This window comes from Akebia trifoliata, chromosome 1 (assembly GCF_017979445.1).
Source record: "Akebia trifoliata isolate Shusen 1 chromosome 1, ASM1797944v1, whole genome shotgun sequence".
Taxonomy (NCBI): Eukaryota; Viridiplantae; Streptophyta; class Magnoliopsida; order Ranunculales; family Lardizabalaceae; genus Akebia; species Akebia trifoliata.
This window is the reverse complement of record NC_141375.1, coordinates 23,750,606-23,777,975: the sequence shown is the minus strand read 5'-3', so window position 1 is coordinate 23,777,975 and position 27,370 is coordinate 23,750,606. Positions and strand designations below refer to the sequence as shown.

The window sequence follows — 27,370 nt, the reverse complement described above, 5'->3', positions numbered from 1 at the left end:
CAAGATCATCATGTTTATTGTCATATTTATTACCGAGCTCACCACTTTTTATTATCGAGTTTGACAATTATTATTGTTGAATTCGACAATGGTTAAATATGTTGAACTTGACAATAAAAAGTGGTGAACTCAATACTGATAAGATCGACTAAAATACATGGAAAGATTAACTAAAAACTTGACATAATGACATTGTATCCAACACAAGCGTCACTCTATTTTCAATGTCTCTTCTTCAAGTCAATGTCTTTTATTTTATGTTCTATTAATTTCAATTAGTAATTCTTCTACAGTTTCATACACCAAACAAATAACACTCTTAAGACAAAATTCTCAAATTGTTTCAATGAACTTAGTCTACAGAAATATGATGAATCCTCCAACAAGTCATCAAGAGAAACCCGAAAAATTCAATGGGACTAATTTCAAGAGATGGTTACAAAAAATATAGTTATATTTTATAACATTAAATATGGCTAAATTCATTACAAGAGAACGAGATAGACATGACTACTATTGCCGTTGTTAAGGCTTGGAAGTACTCTGATTTCTTATATAAAAATTACATCATTAACAAATTGGACAATACACTGTATAATGTATACAATACAATCCAAACTACAAAAGAGTCGTGAAAATCCTTAGCTAAAAAGTACAAAATAAAATATGTTATAACCAAAAAGTTCATTATTGGGTGATTTTTGGATTTTAAGATAGTGGATTCCAAAATAATTTTTTTAGTCAAGTCCAACAACTTCAAATTATCCTGTATGATAGTTAAAGAAACTTTTCAGATGACATGCATGATTAAAAAATCTCTGCCATCTAGGAAAATTTTCAAATGCTATTTGAAACATTAATACAAAAAAAATGAAGATGAAAGACTTGATTGTAAAGTTAAGGATTGAGGAAGACAATCGAATAAGTAAAAGAAAGGGAGAATCATTTGATAGAATCTAAGACCAATTTTATGGAGGATAATTTGAAGTCCAAGTAGAATAAGAAGAGGAAGTATTCTAATCAAAGTCCTATAGGCAAGAAATCTAAATGGTTCAATAGTAACTGCCATATTAGCAATAAACTCAAACATCGTGCCAAGGATTGCCGCAAACGTAAGAGACAAGATTCGTTTTAGGACCAAGATTCTTTCAGGAACAAACCTACTCAAGTTAAGGTGACGTGGGTGGAGAATCTCTCAATAATTGTTTCTGATACAACCTTTCAAAAGTTGTCTCTAATGCAAATTTGGTTGGAAGTACCACAAAATAGTGGGTAGACACAAGAGGTACTCATCACATATGTTCCGATAGAAGTTTATTTACAAACTAAAAGAGGTTGGAACTAGGATAACAACATTTTATGGGGAACTCTTCAACTTCAACAGCTGCAGTTCAATGAAAAGTTATGTTAAAATTCACTTCATGGAAGGAGCTTACTCTAAATGATGTGGTCCATCATGTACCCGACAATCAAAAAATTTTGCCGATTCTTATTGAGCAAGAAGGGGTTCAAGTTAGTCTTTGAGTCAAACAAGTTTGTCTTAACTAAGGGTACCTCATTTGTGACCAAATGGTACTTATGTAATGGGTTATTTTAAATTGAAATATTTGTTTATGCAATCAATAATATTAATGATTCTTATGCTTATATGCTCGAGTTATTCAATGTTTGGCATAATAGATTAGGACATTTAAATTATAACTCATTAAGAAGATTAATTAATTTAGGATTGTTGCCTAAATTTCATATAGATGATAATCATAAAAGTGAAATATGGGTACAATCTAAGTTTACCAAACAACATGGTCATTCATTTAAAAGAAGAATCGAATATTTAGAACTAATACATAGTGATTTATGTAATTTAAAATTTGATCAAAACTAAAGGAGGTAAAAGGTACTTCATTACTTTTATTGATAACTACACGAAATATATTTGAGTACTTATTTAAAAGTAAAGATAGAACCTTAGACATGTTCATTATATATAAAAAGGAGGTGGAGAATCAACTCAATAAAAAGTTTAAGATCCTAAGAACAGATCAAGGTGATGAATATGATTCATTACCTTTTGAAGAATTGTGTGCACAACTTGGTGTTATTCACCAAACAACACACCCAATACTCAACAAAATGAAGTTGTTGAAAGAAAAAAAAATTGAACACTTAAAGATATGGTGAATGCTATACTTCATAGTTCTAGTTTACAACATAACAGAACTTGTGGGGGGAAGCTTTGGTTTTTACAAATTATATTCTCAATAAAATCTCCTGCAAGAAATCCAATAAGACACTATATGAATTATGAAAAAGCTGAGTGCCTTCTTATAAATTCTTGAAAGTACGGGGGTGTCTTACCAAAGTAGTTGTTCCAACCCCTAAAAGAACTAAATTAAGCACTAAAACAATTGACTGCATATTTATAGGTAATACCAATGATAGCAATGCATTTTGTTTTCTTGTCCCTAAATTTGACATGATTGATATTAATTAAAAAAAAAACAATCATTGAGTATAGAGATGCTGTATATTTTCAAAATACTTTTTCTTAAAAAGAAACTCACTCAAAGGGAGCTCCTTAAGAGACTCCGGGACAGATCCAATCCCACCTAATGACCTCCAGAGTTAGGATTCCCCTCTCTCAACAAAGATTCATTCTATGAATAAGAAGACCACAAGATGATATTGTTGGTTTCGATTGAGACACCCATGTGGACCCCAAAAAATTCCTACCTGGAGTTTGGGTCCTAGGAGTTGACATTGATCTAGAAATGTGCAATAATCAACTCCTACCATATATAATATAGGGGTGTGTGCGTGTGTGTGTGTGTGTGTGTGTGTGTGTGTTACATGCATGTATGAGTTGAGGAGACACGTGAGACATACACTGATCCAAATTTTGATCCTCTTGCTCATATCTTCTCTCTAACCCGGTTGAGGAATTCTCCTGGGTTCTATCTTATAACTTAAGAATCTAAGGTGTGGAAACATATGTGATTGCTCTAGTAAAATTGAAGTGGATGGTTGTTTTCATATTTCCAATCTCTGGTGACCGACAGCAACTTGACATGACTCAAGTTCAACTTTTGCACCAATAAAGAACTATAATCAAACTACTACTATCAAATATAACTCTTAATTGATACAGAACAAGAAATAGGGTGATTCAGTTTAAGAATTTAAAAGCTTCATATATAAATTAGCAAAGATATACAAATCCTAAATATTGCAAAAGATCACAAAATATATGAAGAATCCATCCCCCCCCCCCCCCCCCCCCCAAACACCCACCCACCCACCCACACGAATAATAAAAATAAAAACCTACTAACAGCCTATTGGGATTACCTTAAAAGCTACAATTATAATAGAAGAAACGATGAAATGTAGACACAGATGAATAACAAACGAATCTCAAAACAATAAGGGACTCGAAACCAGGGAACGTAATCAAACACCTAATTTGCTTCTCCGCCAGCACAAGATTTCTTGTTGGGTTCAAAGACATACTTGATCAGTGAGTCCTTGATGGAAAGCAACTCGGGAAACTCCTTCTTCAACTTGGAAGCATCCATCTCATTGTTGCTTCGTGGGGCTACTATTACCTTGGCTTGTTCTTCCAGTGTGAAATTTACCCACTTAAAGTCGGGGTCAATGTAACTCTTGTACATCTCTAGAATCTCATTATGACTCACGACACCAGGGTTAGTGAAGTTCCATATACCCCTCAAATTCCGTTTTGCCATCTCGACTGAAATGGGTAGAAGTTCATCCAATACCGTCATGCTGTTTGGAATGTTTACCACTTTGTTGTAACGAGAAATCTTTGTAATGAAGTTGCGTGGGTTGCTAAGATCAGATGAAATAGGCATGCGGACTCTGAGAGTGCAAACGTTATCATATTCTTTCAAAAGTTCTTCAACCTGGTTAATGTAAAGGAAATATATGCATAAACATTTAAATTTAAATTTACAAAAAAACAAAAGACCAGGAAACCATAATTCAACAAGGGGTATTAGATGAAGTTACCATGGCCTTGGTCTTTGAATAGAATGAACCAGTGAAATTGGGTTTGTCTTCTTCCTTGAACCCAATGCCTGAACCCTCTGGGTGTGAGGCATTATACTCAAATATACACCCAGTAGCGAAGTTCATCATGAGCAGCCCTTGTTCCCTGCAAACATCTGCTAAGTTCAATGTACCCACAACGTTCGTGCGAATTGTCTCTGGTTTATGAGACTCACACCAGTCGACATTAGGTCTACCAGTCACACCGGCAGCATTAAATACATGAGTAGGCTTGACACGCTGAATATCTGCCAAAAGTTGAGACCGTTCCTCCAGTCGTCCTCTCCCATACTCGAAAGAAATACTTTGCTTGTCACATATCTTCCCAAGAAGACCACCGATCCATCCTGTCTTGCCATAAATTAAGAACTTAAAGGATGATTTTGGGGTAGAACAGTTGCTCTTTGATTCTGGAACCACCATTCGGTTCTGACTAGGACTATTTTTTGCTTGCGGGGGGGCATCAGTGGTATCTTCAGACCCATCGAAATGTCTTTCAGTTCCCGGCATCATTAACATTCTTGGATGGGGCAGCAATGCCCCAGTAACATCACCCCACCAATCAGGATTGCTAATGTACCAGTCCATTGTCTTCTTCAATCCTTCTACCCATGTAGTCCGCTCTGACCATCCTAAGACCTTCAGCTTCTGATCATCCAAGAAGTACCTTTGGTCATTAAATGGCCTATTCTCCACAAACTTAATAACTGATTCTGGATCCAACGAGAAGAGTTTGCATATATCCTTGGCGACATCAATCACTCCCCTTTCCTTCTTTGTCCCAATGTTGTAAACATGACCGACTTCTCCTTTGTGGAGAATGACTTCGAAAGCCTCGGCCACATCCTCACAGTAGAGGTAACTCCGCACGTTAGACCCATCCCCATGAATCGGAAGAGGCTTCCCTGCCATGGCCAATAGGATAAACTTTGGAATTAATTTTTCAGGAAACTGATTAGGACCATAGACATTGTTTCCTCTGGTAGTAATAACAGGCAACCCATATGACCTCCCATATGCCATAACAAGCATTTCAGCCCCAGCTTTTGTTGCAGAGTATGGGTTTGTTGGGAGGAGCTGAGAAGCCTCATGGTTTCCCACAACAGCATCCTCATCTGTCTCCCCATAGACTTCATCTGTGCTCACATGAATGAACCTCCTAATCTGGCCGGTGACCTTGCATGCTTCGAGAAGAACATGAGTGCCATAGATGTTGTTCTTGGTAAACTCAAAGCTGTTTCCAAAGGAGTTGTCAACGTGTGTCTGGGCTGCAAAGTGCATTATTGTGTCAATGGACTCAGTAATGAGGAGATAATTAACGAGGTCAGCACTGCCGATATCTCCCTTGACAAACTTGAAGTTTGGGGACGATCTAGAGGGAATAAGGTTCTTCAAATTTGAACAGTAATCGAGTTTGTCAAGGACGACAATCTTGTAGTCAGGATAGTTTCGAACAAGCCGGTTGGCGACATGGGATGCAATGAAACCAGCAGCACCAGTAATTAGGATGTTCTTAGGTGTATATGTGGCCATATCCAAGCAGCCTTCACTTCAAGAATTAGAAGCAGGATCAGAACCGAAAATTAAACAAAAAAATAATAATAATAATTAAACAAAAAAGTATACCTGGCAAAATTAGGACAAAAAAATCTGCAAATGGAACAACCCAAGGAAGGATGTTATTGACAATTCAGTTTATAAATCCCGATCAGATTTATTGACTAAAACCATATTATTAAAAGAACAACGCTAGAGTGACTGCACAGGACATTGCATTCAATACCAAGCTGACGTGGAGGTGTGCTCAAAACCATAGACTCTTACTCATATCTAAAGGAAAAGCATCTATGGTTCTAAGCACACCTCCACATCAGCGCAGTGTCATAGGAAGTCATTTTAGCATTTTTCTTATTAGAATTCAAACCAGTTGCAACAAGATATACATGACTTTGAATCAAAGGTATCATGAACTTTGGAAGCACCCGAGCACTTTTAAGTATTAGTATAAACAACATATCATATTAAAAAGCATAGTTTTAAAAATCGTCTGTGAGACCGAGATGACTCGCTCAAGTCATCTTAGTATCATTCATGAACACATAGGACATTCAATGTGAATCGTCATTAACATTGACTCATCCAAGATCCAATATGACTTGTCCGATATTTCCAACTAAGATAATAAAACTCGGCCAAGTCAACCAGGCTTTTGCATATTTTGATAAAAATATTAATTTTTAATTGTTTTAAAAATTTATTATTTAAATAAAAAAGGAGCTTGTTACCTAGCATTTTCTTCAAAATAAATGTTTATATGTATATACGGGGAATGCTAACGTCCAATACCTCATGGGGATGTTAGAATTCTCCAACACATTTTTTTTCAATAACACCCCTCCTTATTTTGTTTTTTAATGAAAAAGATAAAGGTATATTAGTCTTTTACGTAATAAATGCATTTATTATGTGGACATTGATTACTAAAACATTTACTACAAAAAAGATATTTAAATCAAAAAACAAAAATGCCCTTGACATTTATTATGTAAAAAAACCAACTAACTCTTGTCTTTTTCACTAAAAGACAAAATGCAGAGGGGTATTATTGGAAAGTGAATTTATTGAACAATGCTAACGTCCTCATAAGGTCTTGGACGTTAGCATTCCCCTATATATATTAAAAAATTGGGTCAGGTTCCATTGACTCAAGAAATAACACAAGATCTTGACCTTGTAAACACAAAATCTAACGATTGAGATTTTATGTGTATCTCAACAATGCATATTCCGATAATACTTATCTAGAGGATAATTTTCAACTGTTAGATTTTATGTTTACAAGGTCAAGATATTGTGTCATCTCTTGAGTCAACGGAACCCGACCCTAAAAAAATTATACTAAACCGAGTTACATAGTCTATTTTGTCCATGATGAGATGACTCGGCCACATCAATTCAGTGTCGGTGGGGGACGAGACAGTGGAAAACCCTAGGAATAAATTCCAAACAATTTCCAGATGAGTCCGACTAGCCTTACTAAGTTAGTAAGGATTCCAATCTCACTAACGGTCTTTGGGCTCAACTTGTGGCATCCAAAAACACGATCAAGTGCTTCAAGGTTGTAGAGGATAAAACTCTATGAAGTTTCAAAAAGAAAAAAAAAATCCCAAAAAAAAAAAATTTATTTTTCACAGTTGAATTTCAATTGTAAGTTTGGGAGTTATGTGGAAGTTCGGTCCATTTTCAAAACCTTGGATAAAGTTTAAAAAAAAAATTTGTTTTTCGATTATTATTATTATTATTTTTTTGTGGATCTGAGTTTTTCAAAGCAACTTAGAGGGCTGCGGTGTTGGATTGTTGAGGTGGTAATCCATTTGAGCAAAACGAGCCTTAGTAAGGCTCAAATCTTTACTAAGCTAGTTAGGAAAATGTTTCTCTTTCCAGAACCAGAAACAGATTCTATATATGAAATAGATGCAAATGATCCGATCGATCAAGCAAACTCAAATCAAGCACATTAAACAAGTAAAACTTTACACGATTTCCATCAAATTCGGGAAAAAAAAAGTGCCAGATCTGATTTCAAATCACAAAAAATGTATCCCGATCATAATTCAAAAGAACAAAAATTATAGCCTTAAGGATCTAGATCGAAAGAAACACGGAGGTGCTTAATGAGATCTGGAACTAATTAAATGAAAAAAAAAAAAAAAAAAAAGATAATTCATTGATTTCAATTTGCAGATCTATTTCTAAAAATAAAGAAATTATGCATTAATAAAAAAACAACTGAAACCTAACATTTTTTCTTAAACAAGATATAAAGATCTAAAAGAAGAAAAGCAGAAACAGAAACGAACTTACAGATCAAAAAATCTAGATCGGTCGATCAATTGTCCGTGAGAGCTGAGATAGAAGGATTTTGTGTGCTTCAAACAAATAAGAGATTTGAGAGAGAAAATACAACTCGAATTCTGTAATTTTCGAGAGATCGAGGGACAGAGAGAGTTTGGTTGAGAGTCTCTGGACGGAACATAAACTACGAGATCTAGGTCTTTTGTTTCGCGACACGTTTTAGAGTGATCTGAGAAGGTTCGCATATGTGACACGTCATTTACTAAGTTTTTAATGTTAAATAACCTAAATGCCCTCTTCTTATATTCTTCACCATTTTGAGAAAAAAAAAAAAAAAATCTCGAAAAATCAGGATTTTCTATCTTAAATCTCATCTTCAAGCTTCTCAACCTCCATATACATATTTTTAATTCATTCAACTTTTTCTTTAGTTAATCATTTTAATTTAATCCTTTCTGAAAAATTTCAGATTTTTCTACTCAAAATTCTATCATGTTATTCTAAAAAAAAAAAATCCAATTTGATTTTTTTTTACTTCCCAAAATAAATCATTTGGGAACTCTTTAATTTCTGTAGTAATTTTTTAATTTATTAAAACTTATCTTCAACCCTCTTTTAATACTTAATTTATAAAATTTTGAAAAATCTAATTTTTTTTCTACCCAAATTGCTAATAATAATAGAAAATCCTTAGAACATACTCCACTTTTGTCAAAATTTTCATTCTAGTACATAGTTCATTAATTCCCAAAGCATGAAGTAGAACACATGTATTTTAAAGTGAAGATCTCGTTCAAAAATATTTTTCAAAACACACGGAGTATGATTTCGAAATTAAAATGAATAGTGTACTGGAATGAGAATTTCCCCATATTCAACACACGACATGGTAATTTACCATAATAATGATAATAAATCTAATGTTAGTTTTGAGGAGAAAAACAAAATTGAAAGATTAGACCTACATGTTGAAGGTGATGGTATCTATGTCGCATGCATGCATGATTTCACACAATTCTTTTGTGCAAAGTCTTCTCATCAAACTTGGTTCTGCCTTGTTCAATATTTCTACAAATCATCATAAATCTAAATTTTACCTTGAGAGTGGTATCATGCTTGTCTTTCACAAATTATTACAACACTAATGCTGGAATGACAATCGCAAGTAAACATCATCTACGGTTATGTGCGCACCTCCACGCCAAAAATGTAAAAACCGCAATAAATCCAATGTCACCCCAGCATGACTCTTATTACGATCGGAGCTCTCCTTAACAAATATTTACGTTAATTTTTATTTTTATTTTTTATAGTGTTTTGTAGTTCTCCTTGTTTGAAAGGATGTCTTTCACAAATTATTACAATTGTACACTAGTATAGCTATTGTATATATACTATTGTACATAGTGATCATTATAGTAGCAATCGTTATTATAGTATGATGATCGCTTAAAAATGGATTAACTTTTGATCTTGACATCTTTTCCACTATTATTGCATATATTCTTTTGTAGCTTGCAAAAATTAATCTAGTAAGTGGGAACTATGTAGTGGCTCAACTCCGCTTACTTTTGCACATCATTTCAATTATTTTTTGGGGACAACTTCAGTAGAAACAGTTCAATTCTACTTCTTTCTCACTTTGATTTGAAAATGATTGCTACTATACGGAAGCATTAGTCATACAATCAAAATGGTCATTTTTTGCGCATTAATGGATCGCAGTACCATAATAGATATATGCTACACTCTAGTACCAACTTATTACATCATTATAACTATACATTACTGTCGATAACAAATTTCATGATCTGCCTCAAGATACATGAAATAAGATCACGAATGATATTTATTGATATTGATCCAATATTGTCATTTGATTAACAATCAAGTACAAAAATAGTAGTGACATGTGTGTAACTTTCTTCTCTTTGGGTTTTGCGTGTGATCGGCTGAGAAGGTTGTTTTGCTGGTGGTTTTGTTTTACTTGATCTTCTATAAAATCTTTATGTGAATTTTTTCTCTCCATGCTTCACGTTTGATTGATTGAGAAAGATTTCTTGATTTTCATACAAGAATTTTAGGTTTAATCTTTTCTTTAATTGGAGTTTGAGTTTTTTGAAAATTTTTATTTTGTTTTTGGAAAAGGACTTAAGAGTTTCTTCTTCTCTGAAAAGAAAACTTCTGTTTTTTGAGAGGAAATGATCTTGGTCCCCTCTAATGAGAGAGACTTTGGTATTTATAAACTTAAAATTATTTAATTTTTCAAAGTATCAACTTAAAGAGCTTTAATTGATTCGTCTAAAGGTTAATTTCGTCCAAATCCAATTAAAGGATTCTATAGATTGTTGATGGGCAAACTCATTTATTTAGGTGTAAGACCTAATACTTAATAGGGGCGGTTCATGGGCCATATATAAAAACATATGTAAAAACAATGATTTTTCAATATATGGGTTAGAGATTTTGGATTGAGCTGATCTTTTACAAGGATGGTCATTATGATGAAAAGATCATCCTCACAAAAAATCAGCTCAATCTGAAATTTCTAAATCCATCAAAAGTGATTTACAAATTATTGACAAAAATTGGTAAAAAAATTAACGGTCCACATTCTAAATCACTTTTAATGGGGTTAAAAGTTTTAGATTGGACTGATTTTTTTTTTTTTTCCGGATGATCTTCCCATCATAGATATCATTCTCACAAAAAATCAGCTCAATCCAAAACTTCTAACCTATATTTTGAAAATTTATTAATGTTACATTGTTTTTACATATGTTTTTTCATATGGCCCTTGATCCTGACCCATACTTAATATGTGGATTACTTTACTTCATTTGGATTATGAGCTTTATCTGTGAAAAATTAAATCCAAGTTGTAGTTGGTCCCTCACCAGTCAATGGGCTCAATTTGGATGTGCGGGTCTATTTTTTTTTACCACGAGTTTTTCAATTGATTTGTAAAATTCATGAGGGCCTCCTCAAAATTTCATTGCCCAAACAATTGCCATAGCTACTTGTTTTGATGATGTAAGTATAAGCTATTGTATTGTACTTACCTGTTACAATACCTTACTCCTATGACATTCCAAGAGAAAGAAATACCTTTAAATGAAAGAAACTTTTTTACTTTAGAAGTTGCAACTTTCTTTCTCTTAGTCATTCACAGACATTAATTTTTTCAGTTATCCTACTTTAAAGCATAATGAGGTATCATTTTTATCCTTTAATTTCTCAATTTCTCAATAGAACATCTTTTTTAACCATTTTCTCTTTAGCTTTTGTTTTTTCTCTAATGATAATCAATATATATTTTTTTCAATATAAATCTTAAAACCACTCATCTTCAAGTTTTTCAATATTATTTGTGAGCTATATAGTTTCCCCCCTACAAGAAAAACTCCACCCTTGAGTCTACCAGCACTTCTTTAGCATGCTTTTCAACAATCAATCTTATTCATGAGTCATGACTACTTCAACTCCTAATAACACTGCAACTTCAGCTCTTTTTCTTCCGTGTATATCTCTTGCAAGTCATAGAAATGAATAATGATTTTCCAACTAAAAAGTCTTCACTCGGCTGACATATTATCGACACAAAACCATAGATCTATTTTCTCGAGATACATAAATAAAAGTTCTCATAAAATATGTGCATTTGTGTATCCTGAGAAAAAAGACTTATGATTCTATGTTCATAACATGTCAGTTGATTATTGATCGAGTGAAAACTTTCTAGTTAGAATATCACCACTCCATAGAAATAAACTCTAAAATTAGTGTAATGATTTTCTAACTCAACCTGATAGAATAAGGTGGTGTTTGTTTGCGCTATTTTTCAGTGCTTATTGCTGAAAAAAATTAAATTCAGCACTTTTGTCAAAATAGCGCGTTTGTTTACTCGTGCTTATTGCTGAAAATAAGTGAAAAAAATTCAGCATTATTTTGATGCTGAAAAAAAGTGCTGAAGCGGTAAGCACTTCGCTTTTTCAACACGGACAAGTATGCCCTTTGTTTTTTTGAGCATGGACAACTATACCCTTATTCTTAAAGGGATATTACCTCTTATATCCCATGGATAAGTATATAGACACCCCACAAATTAATAAACCCACACCATAGCTAAATTATTTTGTCTTATATGGGTTAAAATTTTTGGAATGAGTTGATTTTTGGTGAGGATGATCTCTACAATGAGGAGATCATTTTCACAAAAAATCAGCACATCTTGAAACTTTTAACCCTATCAAAACAAGTTCAAGAATAGTAAATTGTCCATTTTTTTTTTTTGAAAACTATTTTTAACGAGTTAGAAGTTTCAAAATAACTGATTTTTGGTGAGGATGATCTCTAGACCATATAAATTATCCTCACTAAAAATTTGATCATTCCAAAAATTTTAATCCATATAAAACAAAACAAAAAATGGCTATAGTGTGGGTTGCCCTTATTAATTCATAGGGTGCTTTTATAATTACACATCCTTCATTTCCATCGAAAATTATTCATAAAAAATTAAGTTCTTTTTAAAGTTGATTTCAAATTTTGGTGACTTGTATGACATTATTATTTTTAATTTGAAATTTGTGGGCTTTTATAAATAGAAATTATTATTTCTAAATTGAAGATTTGAGTATTATTTATTATTTAAAAATAAATTGTATTTTAATTTTATAAGAAATAATATATTTTATTGTGTTTGATAATAAATAAGCATTTAAAACATGTAAACAATGTATAATATGATTGTAAGGGTAACAAAGACAATTTATCAGTTTCAGCAATGTGTAACAAACATGATTCAGCATCTAAACAAACAACTTTTTTAGCACTTAAATTCAGCGCTTATAAGTTTCAGCGCTTAATGCTATTCAGTACTTATTTTTTTCAGTTTAACAAACAGCACCTAACTCAAAATCTCATCGACGTGGCATGTGCAAAGAATCGTAAATTTTTTTTATCTCGGGATTCACAATTGCACATGTCATGAGATTTTGTACAATTTTATTCTCGAAGCAAAAAAATCTACGATTCTTTTCACATGTCCCGTTGATAAGTTTTTGAGTTATTATGTCAATTTGAATTACAAAATCAACCCTCTTAAAATTATAGCACTAAATGGCAAAATTTCTTCACCAACCCATCATTTGATGTGTTGTGTACGTATCAACTCAGAAAAGTATAAGGAAATAATATGTAGAAAAGTAATTGCATGTTGCCAATTTTTAAAGTTTCCAATTGACTCATTAATCTAGAGTCTACACTCTACACCACTCAAAACTTGGACCACTGGTCCAATGAAAAATTAACTTTGAAACGGACATCTCGCTTCAAAATTTTGAAGGAATCCTTTTAAAATAAAATAGGGTGCCTTTAAATTTTGAAGCGGACTGCCCGCTTCAAAGTTGGACTTGGTCTCGTGCACCAACTTCTTTACATTGTATGTGGTCGTCACACCACCATCAAAATGTCGGTAATTTTGGATTTCAGTATTTAATGTCATTGGCTTCAAAATAAAATTTTGTATTTTGTATACATGGGCCTTTCAGAAAATAATGCTGAATTTCGGGGAGGAAATCTCAAATTGTCCAAAAAAGCGCCAAGTAACGTATATATTGGCTTCAAGTAAACGTGGTCATTGCACTTGCGCACACAGAGAGAGACACACACAGAGAAAGACAGAGGGCATCGATTGATGATTTCTTCGGAATTGGTTTCTGCACACTCAGCTTTAAGCGATGCAGCTGGACTCGCCGGTACTATCCTCTCTCTCTCTCTCTCTCTCTCTCTCTCTGTATCTATCTATCTATGTTTCTCTTTTTTTTTTTCGAATATTTTATTTCCTATCTGCTCAAAATCTGGAAATTTTCTGATTTTGTTGGTGTTGAATGAAGATTGAAGAAACCCCATGTTTTATTTTCCACTAAAATTCAAGAATCCTATGAAATTTGACTTTTTTCCTTTAATGGGTAGGTCGAAGAGCTTGTTAAAATTCAAGAAATTGGATAACCTGCCTGACCCAATTTTGTTCTTGTTGGGGAGAAAATCCAGGTTATCATCATAGACGACAAGTCTTTCACACTTAGTTGAGAATAACTGTTTTTTGTAGGAATTGGGTAGAGTTTCTAGAACACCTAGGAGTATTGGGTAGAGGAACTCTGTCAACTTGTTGAAGTTCTGCAAAGCTAGGGTTTGTTAAGATATGGCATTGATGCTGTTTTAGTTTTCAAATTAAATGGTGGTGATGGATGAGTCATCTTGGTGCCATTGATTCTAGTAACTGCAAGTTATGTTGTGATAGATGTCTTGAATCTAGTTGGTGTTCACTAGTAGGGATTTTTTGTACACCAGGTGCAATTTTGGCAAATTTGGGATAATTCTAACTAATTTAAGGGTTAAGGGGAGAGTGAAATGGAATAGAAAAACTAGGGTTTGGGGTTTCAGGGTTCTAGAGATTTGAGACAGGCATTGGGAGAAATCTAGCAATGTAATTCCCTTTTTCAAAAGATAGTGAATTAGGTATTTTACGAAAATGGGTGCGGTTTGTAAAAAATATTTATCTAGTTTGTTTTAAAAAAAGTTATGAAAATGGGTGTAGGGCTGGCAAAGGATCAATTTGGTACTGAATCAGAACCACTCCAATACCGATTGGAACACATGCCTTATTTCAAATCATCAATTTTCAAAAAATTTAAAAAATATAAAGTTTTAAAAATCTACTTTCCAACTACAAATATAGAGGGAAACGAAAAAGACTAAAATGTTTTATTTATATGTGTTTATATGAAATTAAGAATAATAAAAAATTATTAAAATACGTTTCGGTCGGATTTTTTTCTGGAGCAGATTGGGGTACATCCGAATTTGATCTGAAATTGTTTTGTATCTAAGGTTTCAATATGACAGTCCGATTTTTCATGTTTTTCGGATCGGACCGGTTTGGACATCGGGTATATTTCTGATCATTGCCACCCTAAATGGGTGTATCCCCATTTTAGTAAATAAGTTTTTAACGGAAAGGGTATCGGTGTGGCTAGGACCATGGCTCACAAAGCGGAGGTCTTGAGTTTGAATCTCCCCTTAGGGGCCACCCTCAAGGATTTATCATAATTACCTTGTTGGGGGGAGGGGACTACACGAGCCTGCGGATTAGTCTGGTGCTCTAAGAGCAACTCCAATGGAGCTACTAAAAAACAACCACTAAAAGGTACCACATAGGCACCTTTACTAACCACTAGGAAACAAGTCCCCCCTATTTTATGAGTGTCATTGTACATGTTAAAACCTCCCATTGTGACCGAAGGAATGTGGAGATTGGAGTAGAAATTTGATTTTATAAAAATGTGAGATAAAGCTCAATAGTCATATTTAAAAAAAAAAAATTTGAATCAAACAATTCTTTTTCAATTTTGGATGGATTGGATGCCAACGTGGCTAGCTAAGTTGCTAGTCTCAATTAACAACGTCTTTGAAGTCTAACATACTAAAAAGTGTTTTTGGTGAGTCCATTAGAAGGAAAAAAAAAAAAAAAAAAAACGAAAAAAACGTTAGTGTGTCTAATACAAGCAAACCCACAAATAGCTCCATTGTAAATGCTCTAAGAGGCCCAGACAACTTGGTTACAAAAAATAAAAGATAGTTTAAATCAGTGGTATAAAGGTAATTTTACATCATGTCAATGCAACCATACTCCTTTTGGTTAAAAAACTTATTTACGAAAATGGGTATATACCTGTTTTCATAATCATTTTAAAAAAGTATACAGATTCGTAATCCAAAAGTTACATCTCCTTTCTGGTAATTCCCTCTAGTGAATTTTTCTAATCCCATTTGTTCACTAGGCACACTCCTTGTTAGCAATTTGGAACACGGCAAAAATTTGATGCATGAAAAATTCAAGTTCTATTCCAGTTTGGGTTGCAAAAATCGGGTCTAAAATCCAGTCAAAAATTAGATAAATGGAAAATATGCGGCATTTGCTTCCTACGTGTATTATCTGTCTCATTTCCAAAAATTCAAAAACCAAAATTTGGCAATATTGTCATTATTTTTTCAAAAATAAAAGGGACATTTGTCACCTAAAAATGAGGATTTCTCCAAAATTTTGAAGCATGACCACTTCAAAGTCGACTTGTGTTACACATCACAACTTACAAGTTTGCACTTTGCAACATACAACAACTTACAATAACATTTTTTTTTTCGACCGAGTTTTATAAAAATTCGTAAGAAAACGTGTATTATTCTTTTTTAACTTAAATTGCGTGAATTTTTTAGAATAGTTCAATAATCTGGAGAATAATACTTTCATTGAAAAAAACGAAAAATTCGTGAATTTTTAAAGAATTAGACGAGAGATTGCTGACAAGGGGCACACTACCAACCACATAAATCTTGTTGTGTTATGTGTTCTTTTCTTTTCTTTTTATTTATTTCATGGTTTGACTTGAGGTTTGTCATTCATGGTTTAAAATAATATCAATTGTTTCTCGGAAATTGCGGTTGATCTCTGGTCAGTTGAGTATTTGGACTTATGCTCAAGGCTTTGTGTCAGGTGTATAAAACTAGAAGCATGCACCTTAGTCAAACCATGGCGTGAATACGGCTGTCTCTGTTGCTATTTTCCTGCACTTAAAATTTGAAAAGTTGATATTTTGATTCAACACTAATAGGGGATGGTTCAGTAGGATTTTCTTTCATTATCTTTGGTTGTTAATGAATTGGGAAATCTATCCAATTCACCTCATGTCCGTTATCCAAGGTTTTAAATTTTGATTTTAGTGTCTATTTCGGTTAGTCTGGAAATATTTCGATCAGTGTGGAAATGAATACAATTTTTGAAAATGATGGAAATGACAGAAATATTGAAGAAATTTTCATTGACCCTATAGGAAATGATAAAATAGGCATTAAAACACACTCATTAAGTCACAAAATACAATAAACTAACATATGGAGTGTGAAATTGAATATCAACAACATTTTGATATGCATATGCAACATGTATTGAGAGGCTGACCATGGAAATGAAAATAATAATGTTGCATTAACTACATACAACTTAATATATAAGAAATTAAAATGAAGAAACCATTAAGTATTGCATTCATTTGTTATATAGTTCTTTTATTTTTTTGTATAAGTACGAATAAATTGCTACTGTATCCAACTAATTGAAACATGGCTGATTGTATGTGTGCTTATGTAAATGTACTAATATTCTTAGCATACATTAAAATAAGATGATATAGATAACTAACTAATCATAATTCTTTTTTTTCTTTTTTTTGATAAGTAGCATTTCATTCTAATCATAATTCATTTATACTAATGGATGAATGTTATGTGCAATTTTTTATTAGTAAATACTATGTGTAAATACAAGTTCTTTCTAAAAGCAATTATAAGTTTTTCAAAAAAGAGTATTTTGGTCGAAATTTACTATTCAACGAAATATTGCATTGTCATATCTAAAATTTAATGATTTCGGTCGAAATTCACTATTCATCGAAATATTTCGCGAAATGAATAGTGATTTCCACCGAAATATATACAAAAAGAACTGTCAGTTAAATTTCGTGTCAGAACTTGTGGAATTGGAAATATGTTGGTATATTTCGTGAAAAAATGTTGAAATTTAATACTATGCTTGTATCCTTAAAGGAGAAACACAGATTAGAAAGTGTCCTGGGAAGTAAACATGTATTTCATTTTGAATTATGAGAAGATAACAAAACAGGAAAAATTCACTGATAACTAATAAGATACCTTAAGAAAAGAAAGATGAACTATGATGGGTTATCTCTATTTTCTGAAAAATATATTAGGTTGTCGACCAAACTGAATCGATGGCTTTGTTCCCACATTAAATTATTTTGCTTGAATATGTTTGGGGCAGATGGGAAATAATTCTCTAATATCCATTTTGTTGATGCAGGGAACCTCTTTGCGTTTGTGTTGTTTGTGTCACCGATGTAAGTTTTACTCCCACTCAATCTTTTTTTCTTTTGTTTGGTAAGACTTTGAGCAAAACTGAAGGAAAGAAAAGAAAAATCTACATCTCATAACAAGCATTATTATTTCCTGTTTACTATTTTCAGACCCATATTTAGGAGAATTGTGAGAAATCGATCGACAGAACAGTTCTCGGGATTGCCTTATATATACAGCCTCTTGAACTGCTTGATCTGCAGCTGGTATGGCTTGCCTCTTGTAACACCGGGTGTTATATTGATTGCTACAGTCAATTCATTTGGTGCAATTTTCCAATTAGTCTATGTTACAATATTCATTATATATGCCGACAAAGCCAAGAAGGTAATTCTTGCCCTATAAATTTACTTGTGTTATTTTCATGGGGTTTCTGGTTTCCCTTTAATGGTTTTCTATAATCTGTTGTTCATTGTCACTATTTTTTGTTGTTGCTGGTAGGTGAAAATGTTGGGATTGTTGGTAGCGGTTTTCGTAATATTTGCAATCATAGTATTCGTGAGCATGAGGTTTCTTAATCCTTCTATGCGGCAGCTTTTTGTTGGATATTTGAGCGTTGCTTCTCTCATATCGATGTTTGCTTCCCCATTGTTTATAATTGTAAGGATTTGACTAGAAACATTTTTAATCTTAAATTGCTTTCAAACATAGTCAACAATTGAGGTTTCAGGAATAAGTTGGCCAGGGAAAAACTTGGTAAAACCGAAGAAAAATCAAATGAGGGTTAGTACGATGTAATTGTTCCTATTAAAAAGATTACAATCGTGAATTCAAGTTAGAATTCATCAACCAGTCAAAATCATCAAATCTATGTCATCCTCATTATTTGAAGCTTTATCAGTAAAATGGTCACTATCATCCCCCCACCCCACCCCACCCCACCCCACACACACATGAAAAAAAAATGATACATAATAATAAAGAAAAAGATTTAGAAAAAAATGTCTTTGACCTATAGAGTAGGGTACCAATAGGCCAGGCCCGAGCTTGGTTTCTGATAATTTTCACCCTCTAGCCAGAAACCTTTGATTTTTTGTCGTGAACCCATCATATTCAACCTCCTCAAAAACCCTATCTTTTATTGGGGTTTTAAGGTTGAAGGAATCTTTGGACTAGACATTTTTTTTTTCCTTTTATGCATATGAGGGTAAATTTTTATTTTTTACCCCAACATGTTGAAGACAATTGATTTTGGGAGGAAATCAATGGTTTTGGCTAGAGGTCGAAGACAAGGGAATTTCGATCATTTTTTGTTAGTTTCCTATTGAAAACCCAAGTTTTTTTTTTATTATTTTATTTTGCCAGAATTTGGTGATCCAGACTAAGAGTGTTGAATTCATGCCATTTTATCTTTCGCTATCAACCTTCTTGATGAGTGCATCTTTCTCTGCGTATGGAATGTTTAAGGAAGATCCTTTCGTATATGTAAGCAACCTGTAAACCCACGTAAAGTTTTGGTAGTTTTTCTTGCATCCTACTTTAATGTTGTTCTTTCCTGTTCCTACTATGTTATTAGCTTCACTTCTGTATGAATTTCAGGTCCCTAATGCGATTGGAACCATTCTTGGGACGGTACAATTAGCGTTGTACACCCATTACAGAAAAAAATCCGGAGAAGACTCAAGAACCTTTATAGTTTTGTGCGAGTGAATCTATCAGCGATAAAAGATAAAAGATTCATTTTCTTGTCAGTTGGGTGTTTTATATTATTTGTTGAAATTGGACATTCGAACTTACGAACTTCAGGTGAAACAATGTTGTAATCATTCAAAGCATTTTAACACACTATTATTCTTCATTGAGGTCCCAAAAATCTTATGTGCATAAAAAAGGGTACTACGTTTCCTTGAAAATTGTTTGTTGTTTGTCTTCGTATCATATACGAAAGATAAATAAATCAGAGAAATGGATCACAGGAACAGAACCCATACTAGATATCAATGGAATAGTGGATGGCGTTGTTTCGTTTTCCATTAAAGTAGATTTTGGGAGTGAGCACATCATCACAAACTAGAAATTGAACTATTTTATAATCGGGAATGAGAGTAGCATGGCCATGGTGGGTGGAACATTAAAAGACTCCTCTCGCTCTTTCAACGACCAATACGACTTATTGTTTGCCTACCAAGAGAGACCAATACGACTCATTGTTTGCCTACCAAGAGAGTCCGGGCTGTCCAACACCTCTTCAGCATGCAAAGCAGACCAGCGTGATTTAGATGTGTCCCGCCCCCTTTTTCGTTGTATTTATCAAAATGCCCTTTCCTCCACCTCCATCAATAACAATCTATCCTATTAGGGATTTCACAGCCTTATTTTCAACAGTAATTTTTAGTTAAATACCAAACGCAGCTTCTAGTTCTTGAACATTACCACCTAACGTCCAAGTTCCTAATAACAATTATTGTTATAGAAGTGATTCTATAGAAAAGTGGAAGCACTTCAGTTGAAAGTAGCTTTGCCACAAATGTCTCTTTGATGAGTTCACTTGATATACTACTGACAGGTTTTTCAAAGAGCTTCCTTGGTAGTTTGTGCTTTGAAGCCATAAATTCTAAAACATCATCATCCACTGTTCATACTACGTACCCTACATGTCACCCAACAACTAAACAATCTGCGGCATAAAATCATCAATCCACCACAATTGATCAATGGGTCAGTCAAATCAATTCAAATGAGTTCTTGAACAGTGATTATTAATTCTCATATTAGGCGACGTAATTGTGGTTATTGTTCATCTTTTTCATTACAAAGAAAATGAAATGTATCCATAGATTCTACTAAATGTACCCTACCGATGCACGAAGAAAAAGCCGTCGCTCTGCTTGTCCAAGAGTACGAAAGCCTGACAGAAGCAACAAATGATGAGAGAAACCATAAGTCGTTTTTTTTCCAAATTCTGAAGTACATTCTGACGCTTAAGGGTATGTAATGGTTGCACTGGAAAATGCCATTTGCAAATGTTTGATAACACATTGTGCGAAGAAATCATTTTCCCTGAAAAAACCATTTCTGGTCGGCGGGAAAATAATCTCGGACCAGATCCCTCAAGAAAATTATTTTCCCATCAAAGTGGGAAAAGAATAATTGTTCCACAATCCCAAAACTAAACTTGAGACTAGCTATTTTCCTCACTACTGTAGTAGTAGCTACTAACCTTTCACTTCAACGCAGTATGCCAATAGTTAAACAACTTCAGCTTATATGGTATATTTAGTCTTGGCGGCTCTGTCAAATTTCTTCGCATCATCCTGAAATTGTGAAACAAAAGTATCATGTACCCCCGAACTCATGCATTGTGATAAATCAAGCAAAAAACATGCAAGAAAGTCACACAGAAAACCTCTTACATGGAAAATGAACCCTATGCTCTCATTGTAATCAAGAAACTCCTTCCACTGCTTCCCAATGCTCACCTGTAAAGAAAGAAATGAAAGCAACCATTAAAAACAGGAAACATAATTTAAGGTATTTGGGGCTAGATTTTGTGGGGTAACAGTTTATGTTTCATCATCAAGACCGGAAATATTTTCAGAAACAAATATGTAACAGAACCCAAAGATCAGGTTACAGCAATTCATAAGCCCTTCTGCAATGACCAAAATCGGTAGAAGAGTCCATATGGATCACATGGTTGGCTGAGACAAATAAAAGAGGAGAGAATTTTTAAGGTAGGGATATTGACTTGATTAAACACTAACATCGATGTGGAAGATTCCAAAGCTAATGGTTCAACAAGTGAGAAAGAAATGTAACACATTTGCTAGTGGCCCAAGCAAAAGGAGACAAATATGCAGATTAAAAAGGGCAACTTGAATACAGGAGGAATCGGTCCACATAGAGAAGGCAGTACAACAATGCAAATTATGATGACGATACAAACAAAGATAGGAGAAGCAAACAACATAGAATTTGTGCTGGAGGGTTTTTGTTCCTATCGATTAATTACAGGTTTTGGAATTATTTGTTTCACATTCATGTTGGGAATTCTCCCAAGGACTCGCTATTAGTGAACTTAATTATGTCTTAAAATATTAGTTTGACATCCTTGAGAGTAGTAATGGTAGCTATATTTATATTCAATATTTTGGAGCTTTTGTTGAAATTTATTTATGTTCATTTGTTTTTTTTTTTTTTTTTGCTAAGCAAGCAAGTGTGGTTTTGTAGATGGAGAATAAGGGTACATATGGAACAGGAGCATAACCCTTAATTTACAACTTTAGGATTCTCAAGGTTGGAAGGTTCATGTAATCACCAACATAAGGGATATATACAGATCTAGGGAGATCCTCTTCATCTCTAAATTTTTTGGCTGGTTGAAGCCAATGATACTGGGGGCATCTGTATCAATGTGAACTCAAAACGCAGACAAATTTTAAGTGTTTGATACTGATTCGATTTTTGGGAGTTTGGACAACTTGTAATTGCATGCCCACCTCCCCATAAGAGCATTGAGCACCTTTGTGAGTAAATTACCCGTGATTGTTTAATCCAACAATAGGTCGGTTTTCATTTGTGCTACTTGTATAGAAATGTTCACTGGATGCACAACTCGTTAATGGTCACTTAACACCCCTTACATCTTCCTAGATATAATATATAAACGATAACCATGAGTCGTCATAGAAAATCCAACAAAAACATATGACTGCATTTATGTACACAGATAAATTTTGCCTTCTGTGTGAAAAACCTATTGTTGTGAACTTATCTGTATACCCCTTTGGTTTTAAATGATCAGTTACGTAACAAAAAAAATTTAAATCAAAGGGGGTATTATAAAGGCAAATTCACAACAAAAATTTTTATACAGACAATAAAATTTACCCATCCCAACCCGAATCAAGTAATTTGGGTTGGGGATCCGGTTTTAGTAAACACAAAATGGTTCATATATTCTTAGTAAGTAGAGCCCGAGTCAGATCCGGATTCAGTATAAAAAAAATCCAGATCTAATTATGGAATTTTTAAGATCCAACCCGGGTCCAACCCATTTTATGCCCTATCTATATCATCTTATTTTGATTTATCCTAAGAATATTAGCATGTTCATATAAGGACGCACATACAACTGTCCATGTTCTAATTAGTTGAATAATTTAATAATTTATTCATACATAATTAAGAAATAAAATTTAAAATAATCCATGAGTTTAGTACTTAATAGTTTGTTCATCTAAGCAAGTGTTTTACATACTAAGGTACATGTAGTTAATGTAGCATTATTAATCTCATTTTCATGTGAAATATAATTTTACTTTTAGTATCAGACTCTCAAATACTTGTACCAATCTGTGGCGGAACATTTATTATCTTCATTTCCACACTCCATAATCCATATGGCCGTTTATTGTATATTGATGACTTATGGGTGTGATTTGATATTTGTTTTATCATTTTCCATAACTTCAATGAAAACTTCCTCAATATTTCAGCCATATCCTTAACATTTCTATTATTTTCAAGAAAATTGTATATTACTCAAACTGATCAAAATATGTCCATTTACAGGCTTACCGAAATAGACATTGTTTAATACTTAGGTTTAAAATATATAACACACAATTCAGTAATGCAAGAGGAAAAAAATAGAGCTTCCATTGCCACACCAATTTTTACTAAGAACACCCCAATATGTGTACTAAATTCTTCTTGATATCACATGAATTGGGGTGCTCTTAGCAAAAATTAGTGTGGCAATAGAATATCTCAAAAAATAACAAGGATCAAACTTAATACAGATGATTTAGAAAGACTATAACCGAGTTCTGGTCCCATGCAATATTGACATGATATAGAATCCATAGTACACACCAAATGTGAGTATAGAGAATGTGATGACATGCATCGATTATTGGTATGAATTTCAGAACAGGCCTCCTTTCATGTATGAATGAGTATAATTACCTGAGCAGTTTCATTTAAAGCATTTTTAGTCCATATAGATATTTTCTCCTGCTTATTCCTAACATTAACAACCGCTCCACATATTTCATCACCATAGTCGAACTGTTCTCCAATCATTGCCAACAACTAGTAAAAATGGACAAAGAAAATTAGAAGCCATTTGAGGTACGTATTCAGCGTAGAATGGATCATCCAAGTAGGATTGGAAGCATACCGTATACAACCAGCATTGATCAGCCCTCCCTCTTGAAAAACTTATGGTCCATTTCCCCCCATTAGCGCAAATAGGGTCCTCCCATTTTGGCTCAATCTTGTCCTTAAAACAATGAAAGTCTGCTCCATTACCTAACTTGCTTGGGTGATTTATATTGTTGTAAAGGCTGAATGCAGAAAGAACACGCAAACAAAATAAGATAACCAACTAATACCAATTTCATACACAAATAACAAAGGAACACATGTACGTGCTTGTTGTCTAAAACATCTACCATCATCAAAAATAAATCTGGAAAGGACTTTATGGCCAATTACATGAACGATTCCAGTTTCGATTTCAATGGGTATACACCAATATTTTACAATAGCACAAAAAGTGAAATACCCCACATCTCTGCCAACAATTCAGAATAATAAAGAACAAAAACACAGCCTTATCCCAAAGATTAGGGGTCGGTTAAATAATAATTTGGCAATATGAGGCTTAAGTCTTGCTAACTAATTATCCGCAGAATCTGCATCTGGATGCATACTAGAAACCTTTTAGTGGTCAAAGTCAGGAAACAAATTAAAATTGTATTTGATTATGGAACTAGGACTCAAATAGAAGGCCAAAAACCTCATAAAGCACTGGAAGAAATTGAGTAAACACGTTTGAAAACAAACAGAAAAGATGATGTGTGTAGGGGTGTAGGGTATATTGGTCTTTTTTTTGCTAAAGTATAACGCAAGCTCACGCACACAACATACACACATACTCATTCCATATGCGCATTATACATAATATTTATTGAAAGTGTGCAATCTCCTCAGTACAATCCAATACATAAAAGATAATATTATCCTTCCATGGTACATAGATTCCCACCTAAATTCAGATTCTTCAAAGAAGAACCTCTTGAATTTCCTCACAGCTTACACCGGAAAAACAACAATCCCAAAATGTTATTAATAACTTCCTGCATAGATCGCTTTTTCCCTATAAAAAAATATGTCATTCCTCTCCTTCTAAAGACCCCACATACAGCAAAAGGGGGCAACCATCATTAGATCATTTCCTTCCTCAATAAGGCCACAATTACCAAATTTCAAATAATGAGAGAGCCAACGAAGGAAGACAACCAAAGCTATGAAATAATCACATGAAATGGTTCCACATAACCCATATGAAGTTACAATGAATTAAAAGATGGCCTATACCAGTTCCCTGCTCTCCTTAGTCCTTACACATGGGGCAAAAATTTACTGAAGTTATACCACAAGAAATGACATTGTCCATAGTCAAGATCTTTCTTAGGGAAGCCAACCAAATAATAAAAGGTCACCAAAAGATTCAACGAAAACTAGTTCCACTTTATTCTTAAATAAATATAGATCAAATCGTACTCAATTGTGTTCCATCTTAAGCCAAATCCAATCTACCAAACTGAATTCTGAATCCGAGAAGCTACTTATTATAATTGATCAATCACCCATTATTGACTACATCTCTACAACTATTTTTGACCATAAATCAGTTTCGTCTGCAAATCTATGCAACACAAAAACCGCAGTTACAACAAATAATGATTGTGAAATAAAGAGGTGATACTCCTCCAGAACTCCTCAACGGTACCCAATCTACCAAACTAAATTCCAAATCTAGAAACAAAATCTTATAACCATGGGTTTTCTTTGTTTAATTGATTTCTAAGAAAACCCACCCACCAATCAATAATTGATCAAACACCCATAATTGACTACATTTCTACACCTATTCTCGACCATAAATCAGTTTCTTTTGCAAATCTTTGAAACATAAAAACCACAATTACAAGAAATAATGATTGTGAAATAAAGAGGCGATATTCCTCCAGAACTCCTCAACTTATACCTAATCTACCAAACTAAATTCCGAAATGAGAGACAATATCTTATAACCATGGGTTTTCTTTGTGTAATTGTTTTTCTAAGAAAACCCACCCACGAATCAATAATTGATCAATAACCTATTCATTTCTACAATTATTTTCCATCATAAATGGGTTTCTTTCCCAAATATTTGTAACAAAGAAACCAAAATTACAAGAAATTAAAGAATTTGGAAGAAAGAAAAGGGTGGTGGTGATACCTCCAGAACTCCTCTGCAGTGGAGAAAGTGTGGACGGGACGGATGGTGCTGCCCCATGGAACTTGCTTGGATTTCGCCGAAGGATTGTCGAACCAAAAGGTCCATGAGTGCTCCAAAGGGTGAGGAGATTGATGAAGGATGGTTGTCGAACCCTTCAAAGACTCAGAATCTTCGTCTCCCACTATCTCTCCTTCTTCCAGTTCTTCGCTAAGAACAGAAGAACCCCTATTGATCTCCTCTTCTGTGTATCCAACACCAACTCCTATAGCTTCCTCTGTTGCCATTTTTCTTCTTTTTTCTCTGTTTTCTCCAAACAACAAATGCCCTCTCCTTTGCTCCTCTGTGCCTTTAGTTTTAGGTTTTATAGAGTTGGGAAAATTGCTTAATGGTCCCTGCTGCTAACTTTTATTTTCTGATTCATCCTTGACTTTTAGGGGTGTGTTAAATAGTCCATTTAGTAAATCCCTGTTTTCTAATCAGTACCTCAACCTCATCTCAGGTTATAAAATTTTTGAACTATTCAAACTATCCATTTTTCTTCTTCTTCACATACTTAGGTTTTTTAACGAGATGATTCCAATCATTTCCAACAATTTGAAAATGATATATTTTTCATTTTGAACTTTTAAATGTGTTTTTGTTTCGACGATTTATAACAAAAAATGAAGTTAGAAAATTTTAATTATTTTTACTTTTTTTTTTATTTTATCAAAATCGATCAAGGATGATTCTTTTGGTATGAAATCATCTACAAAAATCATTATGTCAAGTTTTAAGTCGATCTTTCCATGTATTTTAGTTGAAAAAATTAAAAAAAACAAAATCGAGTAAATTTTACAATGTCGAGATTGGCAATTTTTTCTTAAAGTTCAATATTTTTATTATCAAGGTCGATAATAATAAAAGGTTAAAAACTAGTGAGGTTAACAATAAATAAAACTGCTAATGTCAACATCACTTAAAAAATAAATTGTTGACTTAGATAATAAAAATATTGAACTTAAAAATAAAAATTGTTGACCTCGGCGTTGTAAAATTTACCCGATTTCAATTTTTCAAATTTTTTCAACTAAAATACATGGAAAGATCGACTTAAAACTTGACATAACGATTTTTGTAGATGATTTCAAACCAAAAGAACCATCATTTATCAATTTTGATAATTAAAAAAATGAAATAAATGTATGTAAAAAACCATACATCTTCAAAATGTTTGAA

At 33.4% G+C, this 27,370-nt stretch overlaps 3 protein-coding genes across 6 annotated transcripts; 1 reads left to right on the top strand and 2 right to left on the bottom strand.

The window, feature by feature from the left end:
• Positions 1-3,444: 3,444 nt before the first annotated feature.
• On the bottom strand, positions 3,445-8,141 carry LOC147411081 (trifunctional UDP-glucose 4,6-dehydratase/UDP-4-keto-6-deoxy-D-glucose 3,5-epimerase/UDP-4-keto-L-rhamnose-reductase RHM1). Of its 4 annotated transcripts, none has more exons than XM_086444443.1 (4): positions 7,933-8,141; positions 5,695-5,718; positions 4,030-5,617; positions 3,445-3,923 (listed from the first exon to the last, which is right to left on the bottom strand). In XM_086444443.1, exons 3-4 carry the CDS (start codon positions 5,599-5,601, stop codon positions 3,459-3,461), a joined length of 2,037 nt encoding a protein of 678 aa, XP_086300569.1. In that variant the 5' UTR covers positions 5,602-5,617; positions 5,695-5,718; positions 7,933-8,141; the 3' UTR covers positions 3,445-3,458. The 4 variants fall into 4 exon arrangements, with proteins under 4 accessions (XP_086300569.1, XP_086300577.1, XP_086300573.1 ...); XM_086444451.1 differs by having other exon boundaries at positions 4,030-5,612; positions 7,933-8,049; XM_086444447.1 differs by lacking the exon at positions 5,695-5,718.
• Positions 8,142-13,531: 5,390 nt separating this feature from the next.
• Positions 13,532-19,714, top strand: LOC147411080 (bidirectional sugar transporter SWEET2a-like). The gene is made up of 6 exons (XM_086444432.1): positions 13,532-13,682; positions 17,864-17,900; positions 18,027-18,243; positions 18,358-18,516; positions 19,222-19,341; positions 19,456-19,714. The coding sequence occupies exons 1-6, from the start codon at positions 13,622-13,624 to the stop codon at positions 19,564-19,566; spliced, it is 705 nt and encodes a 234-aa protein (XP_086300558.1). The 5' UTR covers positions 13,532-13,621; the 3' UTR covers positions 19,567-19,714.
• An 870-nt stretch (positions 19,715-20,584) lies between these two features.
• On the bottom strand, positions 20,585-26,497 carry LOC147411079 (eukaryotic translation initiation factor 4E-2-like). Its single transcript, XM_086444437.1, has 6 exons — positions 26,153-26,497; positions 24,041-24,206; positions 23,827-23,952; positions 21,270-21,335; positions 21,077-21,170; positions 20,585-20,764 (listed from the first exon to the last, which is right to left on the bottom strand). The coding sequence occupies exons 1-5, from the start codon at positions 26,434-26,436 to the stop codon at positions 21,120-21,122; spliced, it is 693 nt and encodes a 230-aa protein (XP_086300563.1). The 5' UTR covers positions 26,437-26,497; the 3' UTR covers positions 20,585-20,764; positions 21,077-21,119.
• Between the last annotated feature and the right edge of the window lie 873 nt (positions 26,498-27,370).